This window comes from Eschrichtius robustus, chromosome 19 (assembly GCF_028021215.1).
Source record: "Eschrichtius robustus isolate mEscRob2 chromosome 19, mEscRob2.pri, whole genome shotgun sequence".
Classification (NCBI taxonomy): domain Eukaryota; kingdom Metazoa; phylum Chordata; class Mammalia; order Artiodactyla; family Eschrichtiidae; genus Eschrichtius; species Eschrichtius robustus.
The window spans coordinates 28,328,224-28,353,222 of record NC_090842.1 but is presented as its reverse complement, the minus strand read 5'-3'; the positions used below and the strand labels follow the sequence as shown (position 1 = coordinate 28,353,222).

Genomic DNA, 24,999 nt, shown 5'->3' with positions numbered 1-24,999 from the left:
CAGGGGTCCCTCAGACTGGGCCACAGCAAGAGAGAAGTCCTTTAGTGCAGCTGCCACTCGGGGCAGGGAGCCCCTCTATTAACTGAATTTTTTTTTCTATCAATTGAATTTAACTCCTCTTTGGTGCCAGGCCCCTGATCCGAGCCCAGCCTCTCTGTACTCACCTCTGAATACAGGGAACTCGCCACGGCCCGCGTGCTAGAACAGTTCTGAGAGGGCCTCCTCCTGCAGAAAGCAGGCCCTGGTACCAAGAATTCATGTAAAACTCCCATCAAGGGCAGGTGTCTCAAATGCCACCTCAACTTGTGAAGATTCAAAAATATATGCTACTGTGTTTTTAATAACCTTTTCCACCAGATTTAATATAAATTGGCTGGTCATAGAAGGTTTAGAAATTAAGTATCAAAAATAAGATTACCTGTAATTTCACTACCTAGAGCAGGGCTAGGGGAATGATAAAAGGATTTATTATTTGTTGTGTTCATACCTACCTCTGGGTAAACACCCACCAGTCAGTTGCCTGAACTTCACCCCTTACGGCAGGACCCAGCTGGCAAAGCCCCCCTCTCCAGGGCATACCTTCAAGTATTTCAATTATAACTAACCTTTACTGAGCTCCAGATGAATTCACCGAATTCTCCTGATGGCTCTATGAGACATCTAATTTATAGATGGAGAAACTGAGGCTCAGAAAGGGCAATTAACTTCCCCAAGGTTGCACAGCCAGTAAGAGGCAGAGCAGAGATTTGAATTCATCTGGTGCCAGAACTGAAGTCTCCTCCAGATTAGACATGCGCCTTCCCTTTTCCTTCCCCTCAAAGGAGCTGGATTCCAGACCATTCAGCAGTTCCAGTGTTCATTCATTCATTCTTTCTCACGTTCATTCATTTATTAAGTCATTCAAGTGACTTAATATCAATATTCCTGAGCTCAGGTTCGGTGCCAGGGGTAGGCTGATCCTGTCTGTCCCCCACACTGCGTGCCCACATCTGCCACACTCTCAGGACTCCAGCCCGAGAACCTGAACTCCATTTATTACAAAAGACTGGGTTTATCACATTGTACTATGAACAGCCACAACCCCCGCCCGACCCCTAAGGCCCAGAGAGGCAGCCTGGGTGGAGGTCCCAACAGCCCTCCTTTGACACCCGCTCCCCCTTCAAGAAGGTCCTGGGTTGGGGGGGGCACCTAGAGTGGGCCTCAGAGTGGTCCTGTGTCTATAAAACCAAATGGGTCCAAGGACCCCAGGCATATATATATATATTATATATATATATATATAAAACATAGGCCATGGCTTCCCTTTCACAGAGTGTAGGTAAGGTGGGACCACCGATGCCCACTGTGGGAGAGAAGGAAGTCATCTGTGGCAGGGACCGTGGTCTGCTCCCAGAGCGAGCACAGGTAGCTGCATCAGTTCAAGTGGCTGGTCAGCCTGGGCACCCGGGGGCCCGGGCTGCTGGCCAGTCCTGCCCAGCCCTGGGAGCTCTAGGCCACCTGGATCTGCAGGTCCTCATCCTCGTCCAGGTCACTGGCTCCGTCCCCCGCCTCCTCGGCGCCAAAGCGAGCACTGCGGATCTTTCCAAAGAGGGGGGCATTCTGCTGCTGCCTGCGGAGCCTGTGGGGCGGGGTGACAGGCAGGTCAGGGGTGAGCCTCATCAGCTGGTGCTGACAGCAGCTAAGCCGCCCCTAGCGCTTCCCTGCTGCCAGGCACCAGACTGGGCCTTTTACAAACATTACCTCACCTCACTTCATCCTCCCAGAAGCCCCTGAAATGAGGGAGGTGCTTCTGTCGCCCCCATTTTACAGACAAGGAAACTGAGGCACAAAGCAGTTGAGTAATTTGCCCGAAGTCCCACAGACAGCAGTGAGAGGTGTTCGGCTCTGAACTGGCTGGCTGGCTCTGGAGTGGGCCAGGGGCTCAGAGAGGTGAAGCAGCAGGCTCAAGGTCATGCTGCTGGGATTCAAACCCAAGCCAGGCTCCCAAGCCCACAGGGAGAGAGTTTGGGGGTGTGGGTTCTGAGTCCCCTACATCCTTAATGTCAGCGAGAAAGCGCTCCACCCTAGTTCTTCCCCACATTAAAATTCCTAAAGCCAAAATTTATGAGGCAAACTTCCCTCTAAGAAGAGGTGGTGGAGGAAATGCCCATCCCCCCTTTCCCCTGGCTCCCCTGCACCCCACCCCCAGCGGAGTAGCCGCCCAGGCTGCATCTTACTGGAAGGCATGAATTATTAACACGGCAGGGAGGGGCACAGGCGGGGGCCTCCATTACTGCACTGTGATTTAGTGAGCTGTCCCCGGAACATTAAAGCACAAAAAGTTGGGAAATAAAATAAGGCAGCGGTCCCGGGCAGCCCCGCCCTCCCTGATGGAAGCACTTGAGAGGCTGGGCAGAGTCTGCCTGCCCATTCTGGGAGTTTATGGCTCCCAGAGAATGTGGCCAAGACTGCGGGAGAGCCCTGAGGCTAGGCGGCCTTTGGAGGGGTGTGTGCTGGGTGGGGCTGGGGGTGGGGTGGGGGGGGGCAGAGCTGGCCAGACACTGAGCCTGACTTGGACTCATGCCTGGGCCCCTGAACAACACTTTACAGGCAGCATCCCAGGCAGCTGGGGAAACTGAGCCTCGGCTGGCCAGGGCACACAGCTGACAGGTCTGGCTCCATAGCTTGTACTCTAAGCCACAGAAACTCAGCACACATAGTACATGCTCTGTAAATGAGGGCTCAGGTGGCAGATGGCGGGGGGTGATCTGGCCTGACCACCCACTAGCTGTGTAGCTGTGGAAGGACTTACCCTCTCGTGCCTTAGTTTCCTCGTCTGCCAGCCCCCTAGGAAAAAAATCTTTCCCTTTCCTTCTCTCATAGGAGCATGATTCTTACAGCACAATATCTGACCCAAATACAAAAGCTCCACTACTATTTAGCATTTATTATGTGCCAGGTACTTTTATAAGCATAGATCAGCTCATTTAATTCCCACAACCAAGAGGTAATAAAAACTGTTATCAGGCCCATTTTACAGATGAGCAAACTCTGACCAAGAGAGGTCAAGTAAGTGGCCCAAAATGACACGGCTACTAAGTGCAGAGCCAGAATTCCCAACCACGCAGGCAGCCTGCTGCAGAGCCTGGGCTCTGTCTATTCCATGAAATAAGAAGATGTAGGTAAGGGCCTGCCCCAGGCGCGGCACAAGAAGAGTCAGTCTCAGGTGGGGGCTTCTGAAATGGGGAGGGGCTTGGACTAGATATTATCTGTCATCTTATGTCTCTGAGGGGGAGTCGAGGGAGAGAGCCATTCACAGGGTGTTGTGATGGAGAGGGAGGCAGGGGAGGGATGCAGAGTGTGCTGGGTGGGTCCCCCAGACCTTCTGGTCCTCCCTCACTGAGGCTGATGGGTCCTGTCTACAGATGAGGGGGTCGGGGCTGCCATCAAAGCCGGGGCTCCTCTGTGGTTCCCTGCCCTCCAGTCCTTCAGGATCACCCCCGCCTGCTCGTTCTTCTTATCAAAGACTCCCCAGACCCACTGGCCCTCCCTGCTGCCCCACGTTGGGCCTGACCTCTTTGGCCGCCCCTCCTATCCTCTGGACACACGACACAATTCCAAGGCTCCCAGCTGGTCTTACTTCCTGCATTCCCTTCCCTGGTTTCCTGGCCCTGGCCCTTCCTGCCTGGAGGGGACAGGATTCTGGCCCCAGGACGTCCAGATCTCTTCCTTCTCTGTCTTCCCCACTAGCCCCACTCAGGGCTCCAACCCTGACCCCTGACCCTTGGCTTCCCTCGGCTGGAAGCGCCTCTGCCCTGTTTCTGTGCCCCAGCCAGGAGTCCTCCCCCGGAGGGGCTGCACGCTGGGCCCACCTGGACTGCACGTGCTCCAGCTGCACTTGCAGGTTCTCGCTTTGCTCCGTCTGCTCGTCCAGTGACCGCTGCAGCTTACGCGCCTGGTTGTGGGCCTCGTCCAACTGGGGGGTGAGCAGGGCCAAGAGCATGGGAGTCACCTTGGGCTGGGCCAGCCTGCCCTGCCATCTGCTTAGGACCAGCCACTCCTGCTGTTCCTCTGTGGGAATGACCTTCCCCAAGAGCAACTCCTGTCGCTCCTCTGAGGCCTAGACCAAGGCCCACCTCCTCCAGGGAAACATCCCTTTCGCTTCTCTTCTTTCCTGTTGCCCCTCCCTTCCAAGTCTACCCATCCTCTAACGCCCCAAGCTACCGATCCATCCATCAACCCACCTACCCTACGAATCTGTCCATCTGACCACTCATCTATGGAAATATCCATCTGCTCATGGAGATACCCACCTACCCACTCACCGTTCATTAATCTCTTCAGACACCCATTCACCCTACCCTTGTGTCCTCCCATCCTTCTGTCCTTCTTTCCCTCTCCATTCATTCTTCCACCCACTGACCCAGTCAGCTGTCTGTCCATCTTTCCACTATCCACTCAGTCATCCATCTTTCCATATATCCATCCATCATCCATCCATCCACCCATCTATCTACCTATCCATCCATCCATCCAACCAATCACCCATCAGACATCTGTTGTTACATCTCATCCATCTATCCTCTCTCCCATCCATCTGTCCACCTATTCCCTCATCCATCTGTTCATCCATCCATGGAGTTATCCTTCTGTCCTTCTATTTAACCAACTCCATATCCACCCACTCATCCATCCATTAATCTATTCAACCACTTATCCACCTTGTCTGTCCATTTTTCTTCCCATCCTCCTACCCACACACCATCTGTCACCCACCCACCTGCTGTATCCTGGGTCCCTCTTGAGAGTCAGGCTTGTGCCAGGGGATCCAGCATGGACCGACATGGGAGGGCCCTGCAGCCCCACTCCCACCTCCCCCAGCTGAGGTCTGCAGGCTGTGCTTTGGGCCCCAGCAGGCGCTCACCTCGTCCTCAGCCTGGGCCAGCTCCTTCTTGAGCTCCTCCACCCGCAGCCGCAGCTTCTTCACCTCTGCCTCGTGCTGTTCCACCCGCCGGTTGGCGTGTGCCAGCTCTGCCACCTTCTCCTGGAATTGCTTCTTCAGCTTGCTGTGCACATGCTTCAGGTCTGCCAGCTCCTGCAGGGGAGCAGAGATTGGGGGAGGGCTCGTGCGAGGGAGTTCCATGAGGTCAGGCAGTTCTAGGGGTGCCGGTGTCTCTCTTGCCCGGAATCTCTCCACCTGCTGTCTAAAATACCAGTACTAGGGCTGGCTGAGCAGCTGGAGGCTAGAGCTGCTGTCTAGTGAGGTGAGAAGGCATGCGGGGCAATGAGGGAAGAGGTGGGTGGAACTGGTGGCTCCATTCTGGACATGTAACTCTGGGGCGCCTGCTGGAGAAGACATGGAGGTGTCCAGCAGCCTACTTGAGCTGAGTCATGTTTTCTGGGGAGGGGTGAAGTCGGGACTCTTTGGTGTGTAAATGGCATTAAAGCCCTGGGTCTGGAAATGAGCTAAGCTGGGGAGTGGGTGTCGGAAGAAAAGAGATCAGAAGCCAGAGTGGCTGGGAAGAGGATGAGCAGCCAGGAGAGGAGCTGCCCACCCCTGAGCTCTGTGATTTCTCTGAGCCTCAGTTTTCACATCCATGAAATGGGGACAGGCACTACCTAAAGGTCTCTTGAATCCATCCTCTTTGTTCCATCTCCACCAACCTCAGCCTGGTCCTGGCCTCCATCATCTCCCGCTGCCCCAGGAAACGGCGACAGACTCCCCACCGGCTTGCCTTCCTATCCGCCTTCCACACAGCAGCCAGTGAGCGCTCAGAACCGCAACCTGCTTGCACCTACCTCTTACTCTTCAAAGGTGGCCCTGAGCTCCTGTCTCACCTACCACGTCCTTCTTGCCCACTGCCCTCCAGCCACACCGGCCTCCCTGCTCCTCCAAAGCTCCAAGTCCCTGTCACCATGGGACGTTCATTCACAGTATTTCCGAATTCTCTCCCGGAATCAGTTCACTACCAGTCAACACCTGCTTTCCCTTGAGACCTGGGATCAAACGTCACTGCCTCAGGGAAGTCTCCCCATGACCAGGGCCTAAGCCAGGTCCCTTGGTATTCCCTCTTCCCTCTTCCTGCCCAGCCATGGAGCTGTGTGACCAGCGTGAGTGTGTGAGGGAGGGAAAAACACCTGCATCCCCCTGAGCCACCAGCTCCACGAGGGGAGGCCACGTCCCTCCTGTCTGTTCACTGCTGTGTCCCCAGCACCTAGAACAAGGCTTACACACTGTGCTCAGTAAACATTTGTTGGGTTAATAAAAGGGCTGTTGAGAGGATTAAGTGATATCATGGACAAAAAGCACCGGCACAGGGCCTGGCCCACAGTGTTGCCCCATAAATGCAGCTACTATGACATCACTGAGCCTGGCCCACAGTGGGCGCCCGGCAGGAGCCGCGGCTGGGGCGATTACCACCTCTGTCCGTAGTTGTTACTTCAACGGTCCCTGGCCCCCTGCGGGTTGGAGCTGGACACCCAGGAGGCACTCTGCCCCAGCCCTGGCCGCGCCACCCACTGCCCCACCTTGTTCTTCTCGAAGAGCGCGGCCTGGCTGGCCCGCAGGTCGCAGTCCAGCGCGCTGGCTGTCTGCCGCCGTCGCCGGGCCAGCGCCTCCTCCAGGTCCCCGACCTGTGCCCGCAGCTTCTTGTTCTCACGCTCTAGGCCCAGCTTCTCTGTCTCCAGCCGCTCACGGCGACCCCACTCGGCTGCGTTCTCCGCCTGCAGCCGCTCCATCTGCAACAGGGCAGGACAGGGAGAGGGGTCCACAGGGAGGGGGCACGGAAGGCCAGAGCTCGAGGCTCCCCCTCCCCACCTCCTCCTGCAGCCGTTTTTTTGGCTCCAGGAAGCAGGTCCAGCTGCAGCGGCTATAATTAACCCGGGCTTATTTCACGGTGTGCAGGATGTGAGGGAGCTCCTAGTCTCTGTGTGGGAGAGAGGCCCACCCCCTGCAGATTGGAGCACCCTCGGGGTGTGGCTGGCTCCCCCTTAGTGTACAGGCCTGGTTCCTGCCCTCTTCTACGTGAATGACGGCTGGTGGCAGGGCCCCTGGTCCCCCAAGCCCCAGGCGCTCCCAGTGGCCTCACCTCGCCCCTCAGCTCCGCCATCTTCCTGTCCATGCTGGAGCGTGCACCCAGCTCGTCCTCCAGGTCTTCAGACATGCGGCCCAGCTCGTCCTGGTGGGCCTCCTTCAGGATGCTGAGCTGCATGATACAGCACAGCCTGGTTAGGTGAGGACCACCAGCCCTGGGGGTGGGCACTGGTGTGGAAGGACTCAGCAAGGAGCCTGAGGTGGTGCCCAAATGGGCCACCGGGTATCTAGAACAGACCCCGAATTTGACCACTTCTGCCTCTTCCGACATCTCTCGCCTCCTACCTCATTACCATCTAGCCTCCCAGTGTCCACTCTTGCCCCCCCCACCTCCCCAGTCAACCCACTTTCCACAACAATAGCCTAGGCGGAGCTTTTAAAAAAGATAAACCCAGGGGAATTCCCTAGCGGTCCAGTGGTTAGGACTCGGGCACTTCCACTGCAGGGGGCTCCGATTCAATCCCCACTTGGGGAACTAAGATCCTGCAAGCTATGCGGTGTGGCCAAAAAATAAATAAAAACAAAAAAGATAAACCCAATCATATCTCCATTCCCAGGTTCCTTAAGATAAAAACTGACGGATTTCCCTGGTGGCGCAGTGGTTAAGAATCTGCCTGCCAATGCAGGGGACATGGGTTCGAGCCCTGGTCTGGGAAGATCCCACAACTACTGAACCCACGTGCCACAACTACTGAGCCTGCGCTCTAGAGCCCGCCAGCCACAACTACTGAGCCTGCGTGCCACAACTACTGAAGCCCGTGCGCCTAGAGACCGTGCTCTGCAATAAGAGAAACCACCGCAATGAGAAGCCCGTGCACTGCAACAAAGAGTAGCCCCCGCTCGCCGCAACTAGAGAGGGCCCGCGTGCAGCAACGAAGACCCAATGCAGCCAAAATAAATAAATAAATAATTTAAAAAAAAAAAAAAAGATAAAAACTGACCCCTCCCTATGGTCCCCTAAAGCCCTGCACAACTGGACCCCTACCTGTCTCCCCTCGACCGCATCTCCCACCTCTCTCCCTTGAGCTCTCTGTGCTCTGGGCACCTCGGCCTCCTCCCTAGTCCTCAAATACACAAGTTCCTGTCCACTGCAGGCTTCACACGTGTGGTTCCCTCTGCCTGGTGCCCCCGTTCCGAGGTATCTTGAAGGGCTGACTTTTCTCATTCTCAGGTCTTGGCCTAAATGCTCCCTCCTCAGGGAGGCCTCTCCTGTCCTCCCTGCCTAGAAGGGGTACTTCTCCATCCCCCCGTCCCCCCAAGAATGTGAGCTCGGGAGGACAGACAGCGTGTCTGTCTGCCCGCCTCCGTATCCCTGTATGGCCTGGGCCCAGGGCAGTGAACACTGGCTGAACGCACCCAGTGGATCTGAATCCGGGTCTGCCTGTGGGTGTGGGGTTGGTCACATGAGAATCGCCTGGGGTGCTTTTAAAATTGTGCAGATTCACTGTTGTACAGCAGGGAAAACTGCCAGATGAATGCTCTTTGCAATGGCATGGATGAGCCTTAAATATGGAATGTTGAGGGAAGAAAGCCTGATACAAATGAGAAGCTTTATAATTATGTATCTGTAAATCTGCACAGTTGTGTCTTACTCACTTTTCTTCAAAAGATTACACAATTTGAAAAGATTAAAATGACAGATTCTTGGACCCAACCCCCAAAGATGCTGACTCAGGAGGATGAGGGTGACGTCTGGGAAGCTCTATTTTAGGAGATTCCTTAAAGAGATTCTACTTAAAGACTGGTTTTCCAGGACAGTTTCAGGCTCTGAGGTCTGTGAACCTCCCGCCTTCTGGAAAAGCAGGGATCCAGCCCAGCTTTCCGTGGGTGGCTGCGCCCCCTGGTGGCCATCAGGGCCTGCACAGGAAGCAGTGAGGGAAGCCCAGCCTGACCCCTGCCTGTCCTGAGTCCCCCGACTGCAGTGGTGGAATCCCCTCTCTGCCAGCTGGGGCCTCAATTTCCTCATTTGTAAGATGGGGACATCAGGACCCAGATTTCTTGACTGCTGTGAGGCTCCAGCGAGATTTCGCACCATGTGCCCAGTGAACGTCCAGACTCCTCCCCTTCATCTTGGTCTACAAGGCCTATGGGATTTAGCTCCCCTTGCAATCTCATCTCTCACTTACTATCCTCCAGCCACACTGGCCTCTATTTCCTGAACACACTAGGCTTGTTCTGGCCTCAGGACCTTTGCATTTGCTGTACCTTCTGCCAGGAACTCTGCCCCTATCTCTTCTCAAGGGTGGCTTCTTCTAATCACTTTAGGTCTTGCCTCAAATGTCACCCTCTTAGAGAGGCATTTCTATGACCCACCACCTCATTTCTCTGATTGTGTTTTGACTCCTTCACAGCTTCTGAATTTATCTACCTGCTTACTGTTGGTCTCCCTCACCACGGCCCCTGCTAAGGTGAGCTCCTGAAGGTAAGGACATTGCCTGCCCCAGTACTCAGAACACTGCATGGCACATGGCTGGTGCTTGACAGTGAATGAATGAATTCCCTTCTTTCTTCCATTCCCTCTGCTGAAATTCGACAGTGCAGCACTGCTTCCTCCAGGAAGCCCTGTGGTCTCCAGGACTCACTTGCTTGAGCATCTCCTGCTTGGTCTTGCTCAGCTCCTCATACTTGATCTTCCACTGGCTGAGCTCCCCCTCCAGCTTCTCAATGTTCCTGCTCAGTGCCATTTTATCCCTGGGGAGGGGAGAGGGAGGGATAAATGGGGGTGAGTCCACTGGGGCCCTCTGCTGAGTCCTCCTATGTAGTCTGCACCTGTCAATCCCACGTCCAAAGTGCTTGCCTCTGCATTCAAGGCCCTGGCACCCCACTCTGCGGCAGGCACCCTGGTTTTGCATTTCTTCTGGAGCTCCACCCTCTGCACAGCTACAGGTGCCCAGCTCCCAGTGTGTGTGGAGTGACCAGGTCTCCAGGGCACTGGGCCCTGGGCTCATCTGCCAAATGAGACCCCCATTTCTTCCTATCTGTTTTATGTAGGCTTGGTTTGAACACACAGCTTTGCAGTTGGAAAAGCTGGAAAACACTGTCCAGTGACTCTCTGAAGGACGGGTCCCCTCTTGTCATCATCACTGGGTGGCAGTCCCATGTGTTCTCATGACCCCCACCCTGCACTCTGTCCTGAATGTGAAGGAGGCACTGTGGGTAACAAGCATGGTGTCTGGCCCCAGCACACAGTGCTTTACGACCAACCCCACACCGTGCTGGTCTCCCATTCTGAAAGTCTAGTATTTCTTTACATTTCAGTTTGTACAATAGATTGATTTTTGTTTGTTTTGCTTAAACAGAAATGTATTGTCTCATAGTTCTGGAGGCTCCAAGTCTAAGATCAAGGTGTTGGCAGGGTTGGTTCCACGTGAGGGGTGTGAGAGGAAATCTGTTCTATGCCTCTCCCCTGGCTTCTGGTGGTTTGCTGGCAATTTCTGGTGTTCCTTGGCTTACAGAAGCATCACCCTGATCTCTGCCTCTATCTTCACACGGGCATTATGTTGATTTTTAAAAGACTTCTGTGTGTAGTTAAGTTAAACTATCTTTGTATTTAATTTCTGGACAGAAAAGAGGGTGTTACAAAATATTCATCATAATCAGGCTTGTGCCCCGATCAAGGTAACTGGCGACCTCCACGTCCTGAATCCACTGCTCAGTGCTCAGTCCTTTTCCTACTTGACTAGCTGACCACCCTCTCCTCTGTGACACAGTTTCTCCTGCTTTCTCTGCCCCCCACTGGCTCCCTTCTCCTGTCTCCTTTGCTGCTTCCCTCTTCTTCTAAACTTGGTCAGCTTCAGGGCCCCATCCTCTGGCCACCTCCCTATCCACTCTCACCCCAGCTCACGGCTTTCAGTATCATCTATTTGCCGATGACTCTTGCATTTTTACCTCCAGCCCAGACCCGTCTCACAAACTCCAGATTCATTCATGTCCCCAACTGCTTCCGTGCCATCTCAAACTCAACACGTCCAAAGCCAAATTCCCAGCTGCAACCCCCCAATCTCCCTATCCCTTCTTCCCCGCTTTTATTTTTGCCCACGGCACTCTCCCCCCACGAAGGCAGGGATTTCTGGTCTTACTGATGGCTGTATCCTCACTGCCGAGCAGAGCCTGACCCCGATGCCCAACACGTATTATTTGAATTAATAACAATAAAAAAACCCTCACACTGTGTCCTTGGGCAGAGCACCACTGTTCTAAAGCCCCAAGACTGAAACAGTACCATTCCGCTTCAGTGAATCCCACCTTCTGAGACACGGATTTTCATTCCGGGATTCTGAGGACGCCCTGGCGTGGCCTGGCCCGGCCCCCGGCCCCTGCCTGCCTCCCGGGACTTACTCTCGCTCCTTGAGCAGCACCTTCTGGGACTCATCCAGCCGTAGCCGCAGGGCAGTCAACTTGGAGGCGTCCTCCTCGATGGTGGCGGTGTCCTCCCAGGGCAGTCGGCTGCGCTCCTGGCGGCCCGAGCTGCCCCGTGAGGCCCCGGCCCCTACGCTGCGTGCCTCCCAGCAGCCCTCGGGCTCCTCTGGTCTGCTCTTCAGCAGGCCCTCCACCAGCTCCAGCTCCTGTGGGGTCCAAGGTGGAGGCTGGGTCAGTGGTGGCTGAATCCTCACCCTCTTGGCCTTCATCGTGGCCTCTCCTAGGCCCAGGGTCTGGCATCAGCTTGGTGGGTAACCTTGGGCAAGTCACACAGTCCTTCTGGACCCCAGTTTTCTCTCTGCTGCCTGCTTCTCCACCCCTGGAGAGGGAGGGACACACCCTCCCCCTGCACTGCCTGGAAGTGCACACAGAGTCAGCCACTAAGGTTCCCTGAATCCTGGAAGAGTCCCCAGAATAGGTGGTAAGCTCCCTGTCAGTGGAACTATGCAAACATTTGGTGGGACACTGGTGTGAATGAATGTAGAAGCAGGGATTCCTACAACGAATAAGGACTAGATTCCCTCAAAAGGAATTCCCACTCGAAGATCCCGTTTTTCAGGTGCAAACACCTGAAACATGATAAGTGGTAAAAGATGCACAGGAAGGGGGGTGGCCTCTGCGAGCAGAACCAGCTCCCAGATAGGAAGCAGTGAGGGATTATTAATTCAACTCTGAGGCCTCTTCCTCCCTGCCAGGCTCCCCTTCCCCTCTGCCCTTGTCTGCCCCCTGGCCTGCCTCTGACTACAGACCCAAGATGCCCATGGCCTCTGTTACAGCCTGGCTTTTCCCACAGCCTTTCCAGATGAGTCTGGGCCAGGCCCTTCCCTGACTGGCCCTTGGTTTTCCTATCCAGACTGGGACAGTGGCCCTGAGGCCTCCCTGAGGAGTGAGATTCTACTCCTCTTGTATCTCAGACTGTCTGGGTGGGGGCCTCTCATGCCACCTGGTCCAAAGCTCCAATTCACAAATGAGGAAACAGGGAGGGAAGAAGGGACTTGCTGTGGGTCACAGAAGACACGGCTGGGCTGGAGAGCAAACTCAGACTGCAACTCCAGAGCTCCCACCGCTGGTACCTGCCACCCCCTCGACTGTGACTCATAACCAGAAGAAGGAGAGAACAGGAATAGTGCCGTGAGGCTGGTTGGTATACAGGGGCTCTCATTCCCTGTCCCGAAGAAAAGCAATGAACCCCAACTGCAAACACCATGCAGGCCTGGGGAGGAGGGGCTTCAGCCACCAGGAGGCAGCAGTGCCCACTCTAGCCCACAGGCAGGAGAGGAGAGGGGCAGCCAAGAATCTTAGCTAGAGGAGCTGGCCTGCCTGGGGACAGAGCTGGGAGCAACCTGAGGCTGGACTCTGTCCCTAGATGGCCTTCTGGTGACAGGCCTGCTGGTTCAGGGGAGGCTGCCCTCCACACACACCATTAATATTCCAGATATACTGACTATTATCACCATGGGCTCTGGAGTTCACCTGGGGTCAACTCCCAGTGACTCTAGTCACCAGCTGGGAGCCATTGGTACTTAACCTCTCAACGCCTCAGTGTTCTCGTTTGTAAAGGAAATACTTCCTGGGGTTGCTCTGAGAATTAACCAGACAATGCACACGCAGAGCCTAGCGCCCTGTGGAGGTGCCCATCGAACCATGGATGCCATTTCCCAGACTCACCAGGCACTCTCAGCCTCTAGGTTTTTGCACAGAATTTCCATCACCTGGAATGCATTCCTGCACTTTTCACAGCCAATTCCTCCGCATTCTCCTAGTCTCAGCTTAAATGGACTGCTTCCAGAAGAGCTTCTGTGCAGCCCCCTCCTCAAAGCCTGGATCTGGGACCTCTTCTGTGCTCCCATTGCCCTGATAACCCCCCACCCCTCAGCTTTGATTGACACCTCTTATAAATGTTTCTCCCTTCCCCTAAATTCAAATTGAACGAATGAATGGATTCAGCTCTGCTACTAATGGATGTCTTCCAGGTAAGTGCTTAGAACCTGCTCCTGCTCAAAGAGGATGATTTCTTGGTTCTGTTGGCTACTCAGGTGTGGGAGTGGAGGGACCACCAGAACCGGGGACTCTCTGCCCTGGGGGCGGTCTCTGGAAGGGAGGTAACCTGGGGCCCTGCAGTGCAGAGCCCGACCCCCTGAAGGAGTGAAACCTCCCTGCAGGCCCGGCCCTTACTACCCCTCTTTCTGAGACAGGCGGCCACCTCTTCTGCCCGAGTCAATCAGCCCCTCCCACTTCTAAACTCCAGCGTGAAGGCCCCGCCCAGCAGCCCCGTCCCCCCCCCCCCCCCCCCCCCCGCCGCCGCGCACCTGGCTGCCCTGGGGTCTCTCCGACCCGACGTCGCGCACTGGCTCCTGCTCCCTCTCTGGCTCGGTCTCGGGACCGTCAGGCGTCCTGTCCGTGACCCCCCGGGCGCCCCGCAGCCGCGCCAGCTCGCGGCCCCGCGCCTCGCACTCGCCCTGCGCCTCCTGGCGCTCGCGCCGCGCGCCCGCCAGCTCCTTGGTGAGCGCGTCGAGACGCTGGCGCAGCTGGCGCACCTCCTCGCGCGCGCGGTTGCGCTCGGCGCGCACCTTGCTCCACTTCTCGCGCCAGTTGGCCGTGCAGTCCGACCACCAGCGCATGGTCTTCTCCATCTGCGCCGCCCGCGCGCGCGCCTCTTCCAACTCCCGCAGCCGCAGCTCCTCACGGCTCTCCCAGTCCCCGTCGGCCAGCAGCGCGGGCGCCGGCGGCAGCGGCAGAGCGGGAGGTGGCCCGGGCGAGGGCGTGCCGCTCGGCGGCGTGGGCGGCAGCGAGTCGGCCGGCCCCATGCGCTCGGGCGACGGGCTGCCCAAGATGGTCAGGAGGCTACCTTTGGACAGCTGCGGGGACTCGGCCAGCCGGGGGCTCGGCCCGTGGCTCATGGTGTGGCCGCGGGGGCGGGCAGGCTCGCGGGCCCTGGGCTGGAACTCCCAGACTCAGAGGCGTCGCGGGGCGCGCGCGGCGGACGCGATACCACTGTGCATGATGGCCACTGCTACCCGCTGTTCTCCCGGCCACGGGGCGGGGGACGCCTCCTCCAACCTGTGGGAGAACACAACCATTATTAGGAGGTGACTACCATCCGTCCATATTCTTAAGCTCAGCCATGGGAAGGGAGTAACCGGCAGAGGGAACAGCATGGGCAAAGGTGGGAGGAGTGAAAATGGTCACCTCCAGAAGCCCCAGTGAGGCTGGAATGGTGAGCAAGGGCCTGCAACCGCTTCCTCACTGGCCTCCAGACTTACCCCTTGAGTCCCTTCACCCTGCAGCAGCCGCAGCTGACCTGAAACCTTGATCTGCTGTCCCTCACCTTCAGGTCCCATCTCATACAGTGAATGGCTTATACTATTCTCTCTCCACCCGGAATGCTGCATGCTTCCATGCTGGCCCTGCCGCCAGGAGTCCCCTCCCAGCCTCTTCCTGCACTGGGCTAACGCTTCTCATCCTTAAAACTTATCTGAGATATCACCTTCTTCAAGAAGTTTTCCCGGACCCCCTCAGGCCAGGTGGTCAGCCCCAGCCCGTGTCTCCACTAGCCAATCTCACTGTACCACTTATCTGTGTCCCTGTGTGCTCCCCATCCTGACCCCAGGCTGTGAGTTTGCTGAGGGCAGGGGCTGGCTCCTGGTCTTTGTCCCAGCACGTGATGACAATGACAGTGACATTTATGGAGGGCCAGGCACCATGGCTATGTGAACTATCCTCTCAACAGACTTGGGGGAAATTATAGACATTTACTGAAGAGGAAAGGGAGGCTCAGCAAAGTTAAGCCCTGGAGTTAATCCAGATACAGCATCCAGAAGTCCAAACGCAAACACTGGTGCAGGTTTGGTGAATACCTGCACGCGCTGGTGGTACGACAGAAATAAGCCGGTGTCTAGATGGTGGCGGTGCGGTGTGGTGAGGTGCCCCCCATGCCTGCCGCTGAGCTCTGCTGTTCATGGGCCACGTCCCCTTTAAAATAAGTGAGACACGTGCCCCTCTCTATCCCCAACCTGCCACACTCTCCCTCCATGTGGCTTTGTGCTGACCACCAGGAGCAGCCCCTCAGGGCATCTCGTACTTCCTTCCCCATTCAGCTGGGCCTGTCCCACAGATCCTCACCCCGGCCCCTAAGGACCTGCCCTGATTGCCATCTCTTCCTTTTTTCAGGGACCCATCAGGGCACTGCTGGTGGGGCTCTCAGCAACCCGGAACAGTGTCCCAACACTGTCTGGCCAACGCTCTGTGTCCCCTCTTCACCCTCCTCCGGCCTCTAAGCCCCTCACTCTTGGCAGGTGATCTAATGTCAGAGTTCGCAGTGAAAGGAGAAGCTGTAAGGCTGGCACTCCCTCCCTGTCCTGCCCCAAGCCCCACGGCCCCCTCCTCTCTGCCCCTAAGAGGACAGAGGGGCTCTCCCTCCTTGGGTCAAAGGTCCCCCCACATCCAGCTTCTCCCACCCCTGCCAATGATCCCTCTCCAGGGGGCCTCCCCACCTGCTGAAGTCTCTCCTGGCACTTTCACCTCACTTCTCTGTCTCCTCCCTTTCAAGGCCCATCCAGAGTGGTCCACACTTGCTGTCTCCGCCCTGTCCACCTCCCTCTCTCTCTCTCATCAGGCCTTGCCAGGCTGGCTTCCAGCTCCCCTGCCCCACCCACTGGGCACAGCTCAGCCCTCACAGGTGTGCCCTCTCTAGCTCTGGGCACCTTCCATCCCTCCTTTCTTGCATTGCTCTCTCCCAGGATGTTCTCCGGGTTTTCCTCCTCTTCTCCAGCTGTTCCCCATCAGCTTCCCTGGAGTGCGGGTGCCATCCAGTCCTCGCCCTCTTCTCCTCTCTGGCTGCCCCTGCCTGAGCCGTCTCACCATGTCCTCAATAACCCCGAATCTCTCTCTCCACACCGGGCTGCCCTCCAGAACCGCCCACACCACCAGCATGTCCCTCAGACAGCTCAGACTCAGCTTGGTCGGATGGGATTCACCGTCTCCACTCTCCCCACTACTGGATCCTCCTTCTGATGTCCCCTCTGGGAGAAGAGCATTTCCTTACTCCTTCATGCTGTGGGGAACATCCTGGAATCTGCTCTATCCCCGCCTCCAAGTCACGTCAGTCTGTCTGCCACACATCACGTGGATCTATCCACCTTCTTCCTCCTCAGCCACTAACCTGTCAAGGCCACCACCATCATCTCCCACCTGGGAGACCGCCGCCACCGCCCTCCCTGCCCCTTCCCCCTGCCCCCTTTTGCCTTCTTCAAATCCATTCTCAAGAGCGGCAGCTAGAGTGAGTTTTTAAAAACACAAACCTGGGACTTCTCTGGTGGTGCAGTGGTTAAGAATCCGCTGCCAATGCGGGGGACACGGGTTCGAGCCCTGGTCCGGGAAGATCCCACATGCCACGGACCAACTAAGCCCGTGCGCCACGACTACTGAGCCTCTGCTCTAGAGCCCGTGAGTCACAACTACTGAGCCCACATGCCGCAACTACTGCAGCCGGCGTGCCTAGAGCCCATGCTCCGCAACAAGAGAAGCCACCGCAATGAGAAGCCCATGCAGCAACGAAGACCCAACGCATCCAAAAATAAATAAATAAATTTATTAAAAAAAAAAAAAACACAAACCTGATCATGCCAGTGGCCGCAACCTTTCTCATTACCAATAGCTGTGACCTCTCTCAAGAGTCAGTTCCAAGCTCACTCCCTCTAGGGCTCCAACACCAAAAATTCTTCAGTCTCCAAAGGAGCTACAGCCTACCGATCGCCCCGCCTGTTCACTGTCCCCACCGCCCACCCTGTCCCTTCTCTCCTTGCTACGGGCCATGGTCGCAACCTCGTCCTCGCAAACGCCCTGAGCGCCCCAGCTGTCTCACCTGTTCTTGTCTCTCCAGGCGACGCCAACCCTGGTCGCCTCCACCGCTCTGCCTGCTCCTGCCTTCACCCGTATAACCAGGCATCGCAGGTTTTACACCACTGTGTGGACCAGTGTCAGTTTCAATCCATGACCATCAGTGTCATAGTTCCTCAGTGATCCCCCTCCATTTCTCTAGTGCATTTGCTGTTTGTTTACTGTCTGCCTTCACCAGGCGCCAGGTCTAGGCCCAGCTCTGTCACCAACCTCATGTAAACCACTGCCCCATACTGGGCCTCAGTTTCTCCGCCTGTAGAACTGGGGTGGGGGGTGAGGGAGGCCAGCGCTTCTAGATCAAGGAGTCTTTCAGATTCACCTGGACACTTGCTTAAAATGCAGTTCCTGGGCCTCACCCCCCCCCAGAGAATCATGTTCAGTAGGTGTGGGGCTGGGAATTTGCATTTTAATCATCCAAGTTTGGGACATATGAGTAACTGGTGATGCCTTGTCACCACCCATAGTTCCAGACACACAAACATGCATGTCTCAACCCCAGTAACACCTGCACAAAGTTATGCACACAGACACAGCCATACAGACCTAGGTTTCAGGTCCCTGTACACCCCTGACTCCCCAAGGGATCCCTGGAAGGCTGAGTGCCCACTGTGACTCAGTCTCTCCAACTGTGCAATGAGGTGGCTGGCCTAGATTCCATGTGCATTCACAGACATGTGCACACCCAGACACACATCTGCAGACACACAAGCAATCCCATACATGTAAATATAGACACAGAGACACGGGCAGACACACACACACTCAGAGATGGCCCCATATGCACACACAACTATATGTATGCACAGAGACGCTCACTTGTAGATACAGCGTTACAGACACACCTGAAGACATATACGTGCCCACAATGATGGACACACAGAGACATGCAAAGATACATATTCATCCCTAAGACAAGCATATACACACGAACACATACACGGACACTCACACTCCTCCTCGCCCCATTTTCCTGGCCCAGCTCCACATGGAGAAGCTCTGGGAAAAGAAAAACAATGTGAGAGCCTATGGGGGAGGGGAAGGAGGCAGGAAATACAGTGCCAGCCCGGCAGGCAGCCCCCGGCAGCACCACCAGAGCTGTGCTGGGAACGGGGGAGGGGGAGTGGTGAGGAGGGGGTGCTCAGGGCCGGGCCCCTGTCTGCTGGGCCCGTCCTGCAGCCCCTAAACTGAGAGGGTGGCGGGGGTGGGGGGGGGGCTACTGCCACATCCTCTCTGACACTCTGGGAGCTGCCAGGCCTGGCATGGGGCTTGGCAGGGAGGGGTGGCCCACTCCTTCCAGGAATCCCAAGCCTGTCGCGCAGGGGCAGGGCAGGCGCCACCCCGGCCCCTAATGGCTTCCAGGCGCCCACACTAAAGGCAGGGGTGGGCTCCAGACTCAGCTCCTGTTCCCCTCCCCAGGAGCCTGGCCCGGCCCCTCCTGGGGGCTGGCGGTAGGGAGCAGTGGGGACAGAGGGGCTCTGAACAGCACCCCCGCCTTTCCTCCTGCAGGCCCAGGGTCCCCTGAAGGGTGTGTGTGCGCACACATGTAAAGGCATGGGGGTGGGAGCCCAAGGTCGGCTTTCTGGAGAAGCCCACCCCCAGTACACCAGGAGCCCTGCACACACACTTAAGGGCAGCTAGACTCTGCCCAGCAACGCCTCCCCTCACCCCTACCCCCACCCCACTCACATAACACAGCCTTGGGGACACGGATGGACGGACACACACACACACACACACATACACCCAAGCCCTGGTAACGTACACACTCACCGAGAGTCGATGCCACACGGAGGTTCAGCTTGCAGTTGTAGAGACAGGCTCCAGCTGCCCTACCCTGCCTGCCCTTCCCCACCAGGCTCAGCGCCTTCTTCCCCAGGGGTGTGCAGATATGTGTGGGGTGGCCTCCTGATTCCTGCAGGGTGTCACCACCTCCCAAGGATTAGGTGGAGGAGGGACCAGCCTCCACAGGCCCAGAGAGCCTTTCCCACCCACCCTCCCCTCTCTTGCCTCCCACCAGCCAGACGGGTCTATTCCTGCTTGAATCCTCAGGGTTTCTGCTCAGGCTGTTCCCCCACTTGGGATGCCCCCCTCAGCCTCTGAAACCCCACCCACGCTTCAAGCTCAGTTCCACCACCTCCAGAAAATGCCTTGGCCTCCCCAGCCCCGCTCTCTGCCGGGGAGCAGAGCCCCATAACCTTCCGCAGCCAGACCTGGCCAGCTGCCCTCTCTCTTCTTGCAGTCCAGGCTTCCCCCAACCCAGGTAGGACACTTGTGCCACCCAGAGCCACTAGGACAGGCCCTGCATACAACATTTGCTCCAAGTTGGCTGGTGGGGTGGAGAGCAGAAGGCTGAACCATGGCTTCACATCCCCTGAGCTGGGCAGCGGGGCCACGTGGGACTCAGAGCTCCTGAACCCCATCCCTGCAGCCATCCTCACTGCTCCAGGCAGCGGCTGGCCACTCATAGGACAGAAACAATAATGTTTTGATCTGATATTTGCCTCAGGCTAGGCCCTCATCAGCCCTGTCTACACAGAGTGACCAGTGGTTCCTGCTGCTCGTGGACCTGTTTGGAATGTTTGTTTCTCCTTTCTTTCTCCAGCAGCAAACTCCTACGCATCCTTTAAGACCTACTTTGGGATACCTCTCTTCTGGGTAGCCTTCCCTGACCTTGTACACAGAGTATGTTAGTGCTCCCAAAGCACTGGCACCTCCCTGTTCTTCAGCAGTTGCCACACTGTGAAGTCCACAAGGGCATCTTGGTCTCGCTGGCTGTCAGCACAGGGCCCAGATGCTGCATAAATGCTTCCCAGGTTGATGGATGGAAAAGGAACAGTTAAGGGTTGCCTATAACCTGGGAGGGTTGAGCCATCCTAAGGATCAGGAGTCACTCTGTGGCCAGGCTCTGAGACAGGTAGGTGTCAGAGTCTGTCTGAGGCCAAGGTCACAGTGAGAAGTCATCTCATGGCCAGGTCAAGGATCAGGCATCTTACCTGAGGAAGCCTGACTCACAGGGGGACAACTTTGTGTTTTGTCCTTAGCATGTTTAGATGACTCATATCTAGTCAGAAGAGTAAGCAATGCTGAGGCCTAGTTTAGGGGATTGGGGCCGGTGCGCCTGGTGGCCCTACTCTTCCCTCCAGCTCAGAAACCCTCTATGTTCTCCCAGAACCTTTCAGGTGGGGCTCTGGGGCTGGCCTGTGGCCACAGGCCTGGCTGTGGGCAGGGAGCAGAGCCCGGCAGGAAACCACAAAGGACGGCCTGATTGGATAAGTGCAGGGTCCAAGGCTGGTCAGCCCACAAAGTGTGGGCGCCTGTCCCTCTGACCTGCTGCCCACGCTCCAGTCACTGGACCTCCAGGAGAGGACTGAGAAGGAGGGAGGAAGGTAAGCTGAGCTTGCAGGTTGAACCGGAGCCCGAGGGGATAGCCACCCCTGGCCTGTTCCCAGGTACCCCCATCTCATATCCAGGAGCCACAGATATCCTAAATCACCGATCAGAACTCCCTTCTTTATAAATGGGCCAACTGAGACCCAGAGGTACAGCTACTGGTCCACATCCACATAGAGGACCAGCAGCAAAGTAGGGCTGGGGGTGGGGCGCTAGTATGCTGGAACGGGATGCCTCCCCTCCTGGGTCGTGATCACCTGAGGGGCAGGATGCCCCTGGGACCACCTACACAATGGGGTCCTCAGTCATCAGGCCAAGTGGCCAAGCATAGCTGGGAGAGGATGGGAGCCTTTCATGGGGGCAGACCCCTGCCCCGGGCCTCTGAGCAACTCCTTGAACTATTCACTCTTGTACAGCAGACTTCCCACGAGTCTCATCTCTGCCTCTGTTATGCTGTGTGCTATCTGTAAGTCCGTGCCCTCTCTGAGGCTGTTTCCTTACTTGTAGGATGGGGAGAGGCACTAACAAGATACCTAAAAGCTTTGTCCAACAAGTGGGAAAAATCTGCGCCAATACGAACTAATCCAAGCTCCACAACAGCCCTACATAACCGACACTTAAGACGGAAAAACTGAAGCCCCGGATGGGGAACGGGCATGCTGGACACCAGTCGTTCGTACAATCAGAACGGTGAGGCAACCGAGGCCCACTCCCTTCTCCTCGCACTGAGCCGTCGTTCCACCTGCCCCAACTCCTTCCAGAAACTCCCCTTCTGCCCTCCCACGACCACGAGCCGCCTTAGACCTCACTTCCTTGCCCGCTCCCCAGCCTCCCAGCTCACGGTAGCGGCGGGCTGAGGGAGGAGGGTCTCCTGGCCCCTCGAGACGCGGTCCCGCCCACCCCACCACGCGGTCCCTCATTGGCAGCCGCCGCAGGCCTAGGGCAGTGGCGTCGCGCTCCGATTGGCCCGCGCTGCCTGTCCATCCCGCACTCGCCATGGTGACCACGTTGGGTCCCCCGGGAGAGTTCCAAATTCCGCCCCCGCCCGCTGGCGCCCCCCTCCCGTCCGGCCCCGGCCTGCTGCATTCCGAGGGCGGCCCTGCCTTACCCCCAACTCCCGCAGCCCCTTCACTCCCGAGGCCCGGGCCCCAGGAGGTGGGGGAACCCGGGGAGGGGGCTAGGAAGTTCTGCTCCGAGTCTGGGGGTTGCTGCGGACGCGAGAGCCCCAGTGCTCTCCTCTCCTCCAACACGCCCCCAACTTAACCCCTTCCCTCCCGCGGAAGGTTCGCGGCCTGGAGGGAGTTCCCGGGAAGCTGTGGCTTTCGGTCTCCTGCATTGGCGGCCCCGCTCACCTCGGCCGGGGACCCGCGGGCTCCGGACGTCCGACCCGCCGCGGATGGGCGGAGCGGGCACGGGGCTTGCTGCGGCCGCCGCCGGGAAGGCCGAGGGAGGGCCGCGGAGTCTCCTCCTCCCTCCCGGGGGGAGGGGAGGGAGAGGAGTCGGCGGGGCAGGGGCGGGGGCGGTGGGGCCCCGGCGGGTTGCGGACTGGCTCTGACCCTGGCCCTCCTAGTTGGTGGGGTGGGGGACCCAAACCTAACTTTGGGGCGAGGGGCGCGGGCCGAGCCGGCGGGATCAGCACAGAGCGTGCCGGACCCCGACATAGGCCCCACCGCAGCATGGGGGCCGAGAGTTGGGGGGGGGAAGGAAGGCATGGTCTGGGGGCGCCCGCGGGGCTCGGCTTTCCCGCCTCAGGTTTCTCCTTGCACCAATGACATGCTAGGCGCCCAGCAGCAGAAGTGGGCACGGGCTGTCCCGGGCTCAGCACGTGGAGCGTGTTTACTAAGTGTTCACTTTTGTTACCTGCATTCTTCCCAGTGCCAGCTCTGCCACCGAGTGGACGTGGAGCAGCAAGTCCCTGCCCCTCATCGGGCCTCAGTTTTCCCTTTGTACAACAGAAGGGTTGGCCAGAGTAACCTCGCGCGTGTTGAGAAGTGTGATGGGGCACTTGGCCCGCCGGGCGGAGGTTTTCTCGGATGTGCCAGAGTACTTCCTGCGAAGGGTAGGGCTGCAGCTGACGGGGCGGTCCCGGGCAGTTACCTTCTGGGGCCCTTGCGTGCGCTCTGCCACTTTGGAGCTTCCTCCCTTGGGAGTGGGTGTCTTCGGTTTTGGCGAGAGGAGGAGGCGGGCGCCTGGCGGTCCTGTTCTTACTACATCCTGTCCGCCGGAAGGCCGCTGAGGTGAATCCGTCTAAAAAGAGGACCAGAAGTTCAGAGAGGTAGTGGAGGGAAACTTGCTGTATTGGGACTTTACATGGGAAAAGAAACTAAAAATGAATAAGATAAATTAGTTTGAACCGATAATTAACAATAGAGACATATCTCTTTTTATTGCCCTTCACAAGATGTTTTGTTTTGTTTTAACAGATTGAAGGTTTGTGGCAACCCTGTCTAGAGCGAGTCTATTGGCACCAACAGCATGTGCTTACTTCGTGTCTCTGTGTCACCGTTTGATAACCCTCAAAATATTTCAAACCTTCCACCAGCAAAAAGGTTATGACTCGCTGAAAGCTCAGACGATGGTTAGCATTTTTTAGCAATAAAGATTTTTAAGTTAAAAAGTTTTTTTTAGACATAATGCTATTGAACACTTACTAGACTACAGTATAGTGTAAGCATAACTTTTACATGCACTGGGAAACCAAAAAAATTTGTGTGACTCGATATATTGCAATATTTGATTTACTGTGGTGGCTTGGAACCGAACCTGAAATATCTCCAAGGTATGCCTGTATTTAGATTATGGTTGCAATCATGCATGCATTAGAATGAACAAAGTATTGGCTCTTTGCAGCAAGAGGATCATTTTTTGCAGAAGTATTTGGGGTTTCACTCCCGAGGCTCACTATGAATCCTTTGATAGTCAAACAATTCTCTCTGGAAGTTCTTGGTTATTTCTCTTACAGAAGTTCCCTTCCTCTGTGGTCAGTTGCTGCTCCATTTCCACGGCATCACTTCCATCAACTTCATGAAATCTCACGCTTTTTGCAAGATTTGCAGTTTCACTCATAACCATTTGCTTTGTATTTGCGTGGTTAAATGTTAATAGCATCTGACAATCAGCTAGGGACTGATTTTGGTGGGGATATGTGGTGGTTGAGAGGGAACTAACCTGTAAATGTTGCAGTGGCTGGCCTTTGCTTACTGTGTGTACTTTGGACCTGAGAGATTCAGATATTGAGTACTCAGAGGACTGGAACATCCCCATTTTAAACTTGAGGAAATGCTCATTGAGGCTCTTGGCTCAGGCTTACCCAAAGTTTCACAGCCAGTAAGGACAGCCATGGACCAAGAGTCTAGAGTTCTTTACCAGAGTTTCTGGAGGTAGGGATACAGATAGTGAAGGTGGAGGAGGCTGAGTTGATGATGAAAAATCAGGTGTCTTGTTTTCTATGTCCAATAGAAGGTTGAAGAATGAAAACCAAAAGGACAGAAGGCAGTGGTAGAAAGAGGTTAGAGACAATTTAGTTCTAAATGGACGCTTCTCCTGGTTGCCACCAGGATTGAGAAAGACTGAAAAGTAAATGACTTTTTCGTGGTGTGACTCAGTAGTTTATCTAATGGCCTGTCTGGGGTGCCACTTACTGCCCTCTCACAGATCACCAGGGGGAGCAGCCCCCATGTGGAGAGACACTTCACTAGGGCTGGGGTGTGGCTCTCCCAGGCTGGGGAGTGGGAAGTGGCTTGCCTTCCTCCCTGCCAGGGGGACTGAACAAGGACCTGACACGCCTCCTAAAGCGGAAGCATCTGGAATGTTTTATAGGGGAATTGGAGTCAGGGAAGGCTTCCCAGAGTAGGCAGGACTGGGCCCTAAGGGATGGAGAGGAGCTAGTGTGCCACCCAGGTATGTGTGTGTCAGAGCAGGAACAGAGCAGGGAGATGGGGATGAACATGGCAAGCACATCCCGAACTGGGTGGAAGTAGAAGTTGGATGGGGCTAGACCATGAAGACAATGGGAGACACTGCTGGCTTTTGAGCTGGGGAGTGTCTTGGCAGTGAGTTCCAGGATCTGGAGGGCAGGGCTATGTAACTGGCACCCCCAATTGAGGCGGCGCATAGTAAGGCTAGCACAGATCCAGGATGGAAAATAGAGGGGCTTTTGGGGTGAGCAGGGCTTCCTCCTGGGCCCTGAGAGCAGCTGCTGGTGTTGTAACCCTAGAGGT

General features: G+C 56.3%; 2 protein-coding genes across 6 annotated transcripts in view; one reads left to right on the top strand and one right to left on the bottom strand.

Moving 5' to 3' along the window:
* Window positions 1-417: 417 nt before the first annotated feature.
* On the bottom strand, window positions 418-22,210 carry CCDC102A (coiled-coil domain containing 102A). Of its 3 annotated transcripts, XM_068528723.1 has the most exons (10): window positions 19,160-19,322; window positions 18,339-18,385; window positions 13,801-14,551; window positions 11,411-11,637; window positions 9,655-9,763; window positions 7,068-7,184; window positions 6,508-6,717; window positions 4,904-5,074; window positions 3,852-3,955; window positions 418-1,618 (listed from the first exon to the last, which is right to left on the bottom strand). In XM_068528723.1, the coding sequence occupies exons 3-10, from the start codon at window positions 14,389-14,391 to the stop codon at window positions 1,489-1,491; spliced, it is 1,659 nt and encodes a 552-aa protein (XP_068384824.1). In that variant the 5' UTR covers window positions 14,392-14,551; window positions 18,339-18,385; window positions 19,160-19,322; the 3' UTR covers window positions 418-1,488. The 3 variants fall into 3 exon arrangements, with proteins under 3 accessions (XP_068384824.1, XP_068384822.1, XP_068384823.1); XM_068528721.1 differs by lacking the exons at window positions 18,339-18,385; window positions 19,160-19,322 and adding an exon at window positions 22,132-22,210; XM_068528722.1 differs by lacking the exon at window positions 18,339-18,385.
* ADGRG5 (adhesion G protein-coupled receptor G5) overlaps window positions 21,847-24,999 on the top strand; it is a 28,565-nt gene continuing 25,412 nt past the window's right edge. The window contains exons 1-4 of one of the 3 annotated variants that reach the window (XM_068528725.1): window positions 21,847-21,934; window positions 22,655-22,838; window positions 23,008-23,054; window positions 23,203-23,357. The gene's annotated coding sequence lies outside the window, so the exon portion shown is untranslated. Of the gene's footprint in view, window positions 21,935-22,654; window positions 23,055-23,202; window positions 23,358-24,999 lie in introns of all 3 variants that reach the window. The other 2 variants (XM_068528726.1, XM_068528724.1) reach the window with 2 other exon arrangements.

Excerpts from the sequence above, each read along its gene's own strand:
- CCDC102A (XM_068528721.1), bottom strand. The coding sequence starts at position 14,391 with ATGAGCCACGGGCCGAGCCCCCGGCTGGCCGAGTCCCCGCAGCTGTCC. Across the intron at positions 5,075-6,507 it reads CGCTCTTCGAGAAGAACAAG|GAGCTGGCAGACCTGAAGCA; the intron begins GTGGGGCAGTGG and ends GCTCCCCTGCAG. Across the intron at positions 1,619-3,851 it reads CTGGAGCACGTGCAGTCCAG|GCTCCGCAGGCAGCAGCAGA; the intron begins GTGGGCCCAGCG and ends CCCGCCCCACAG.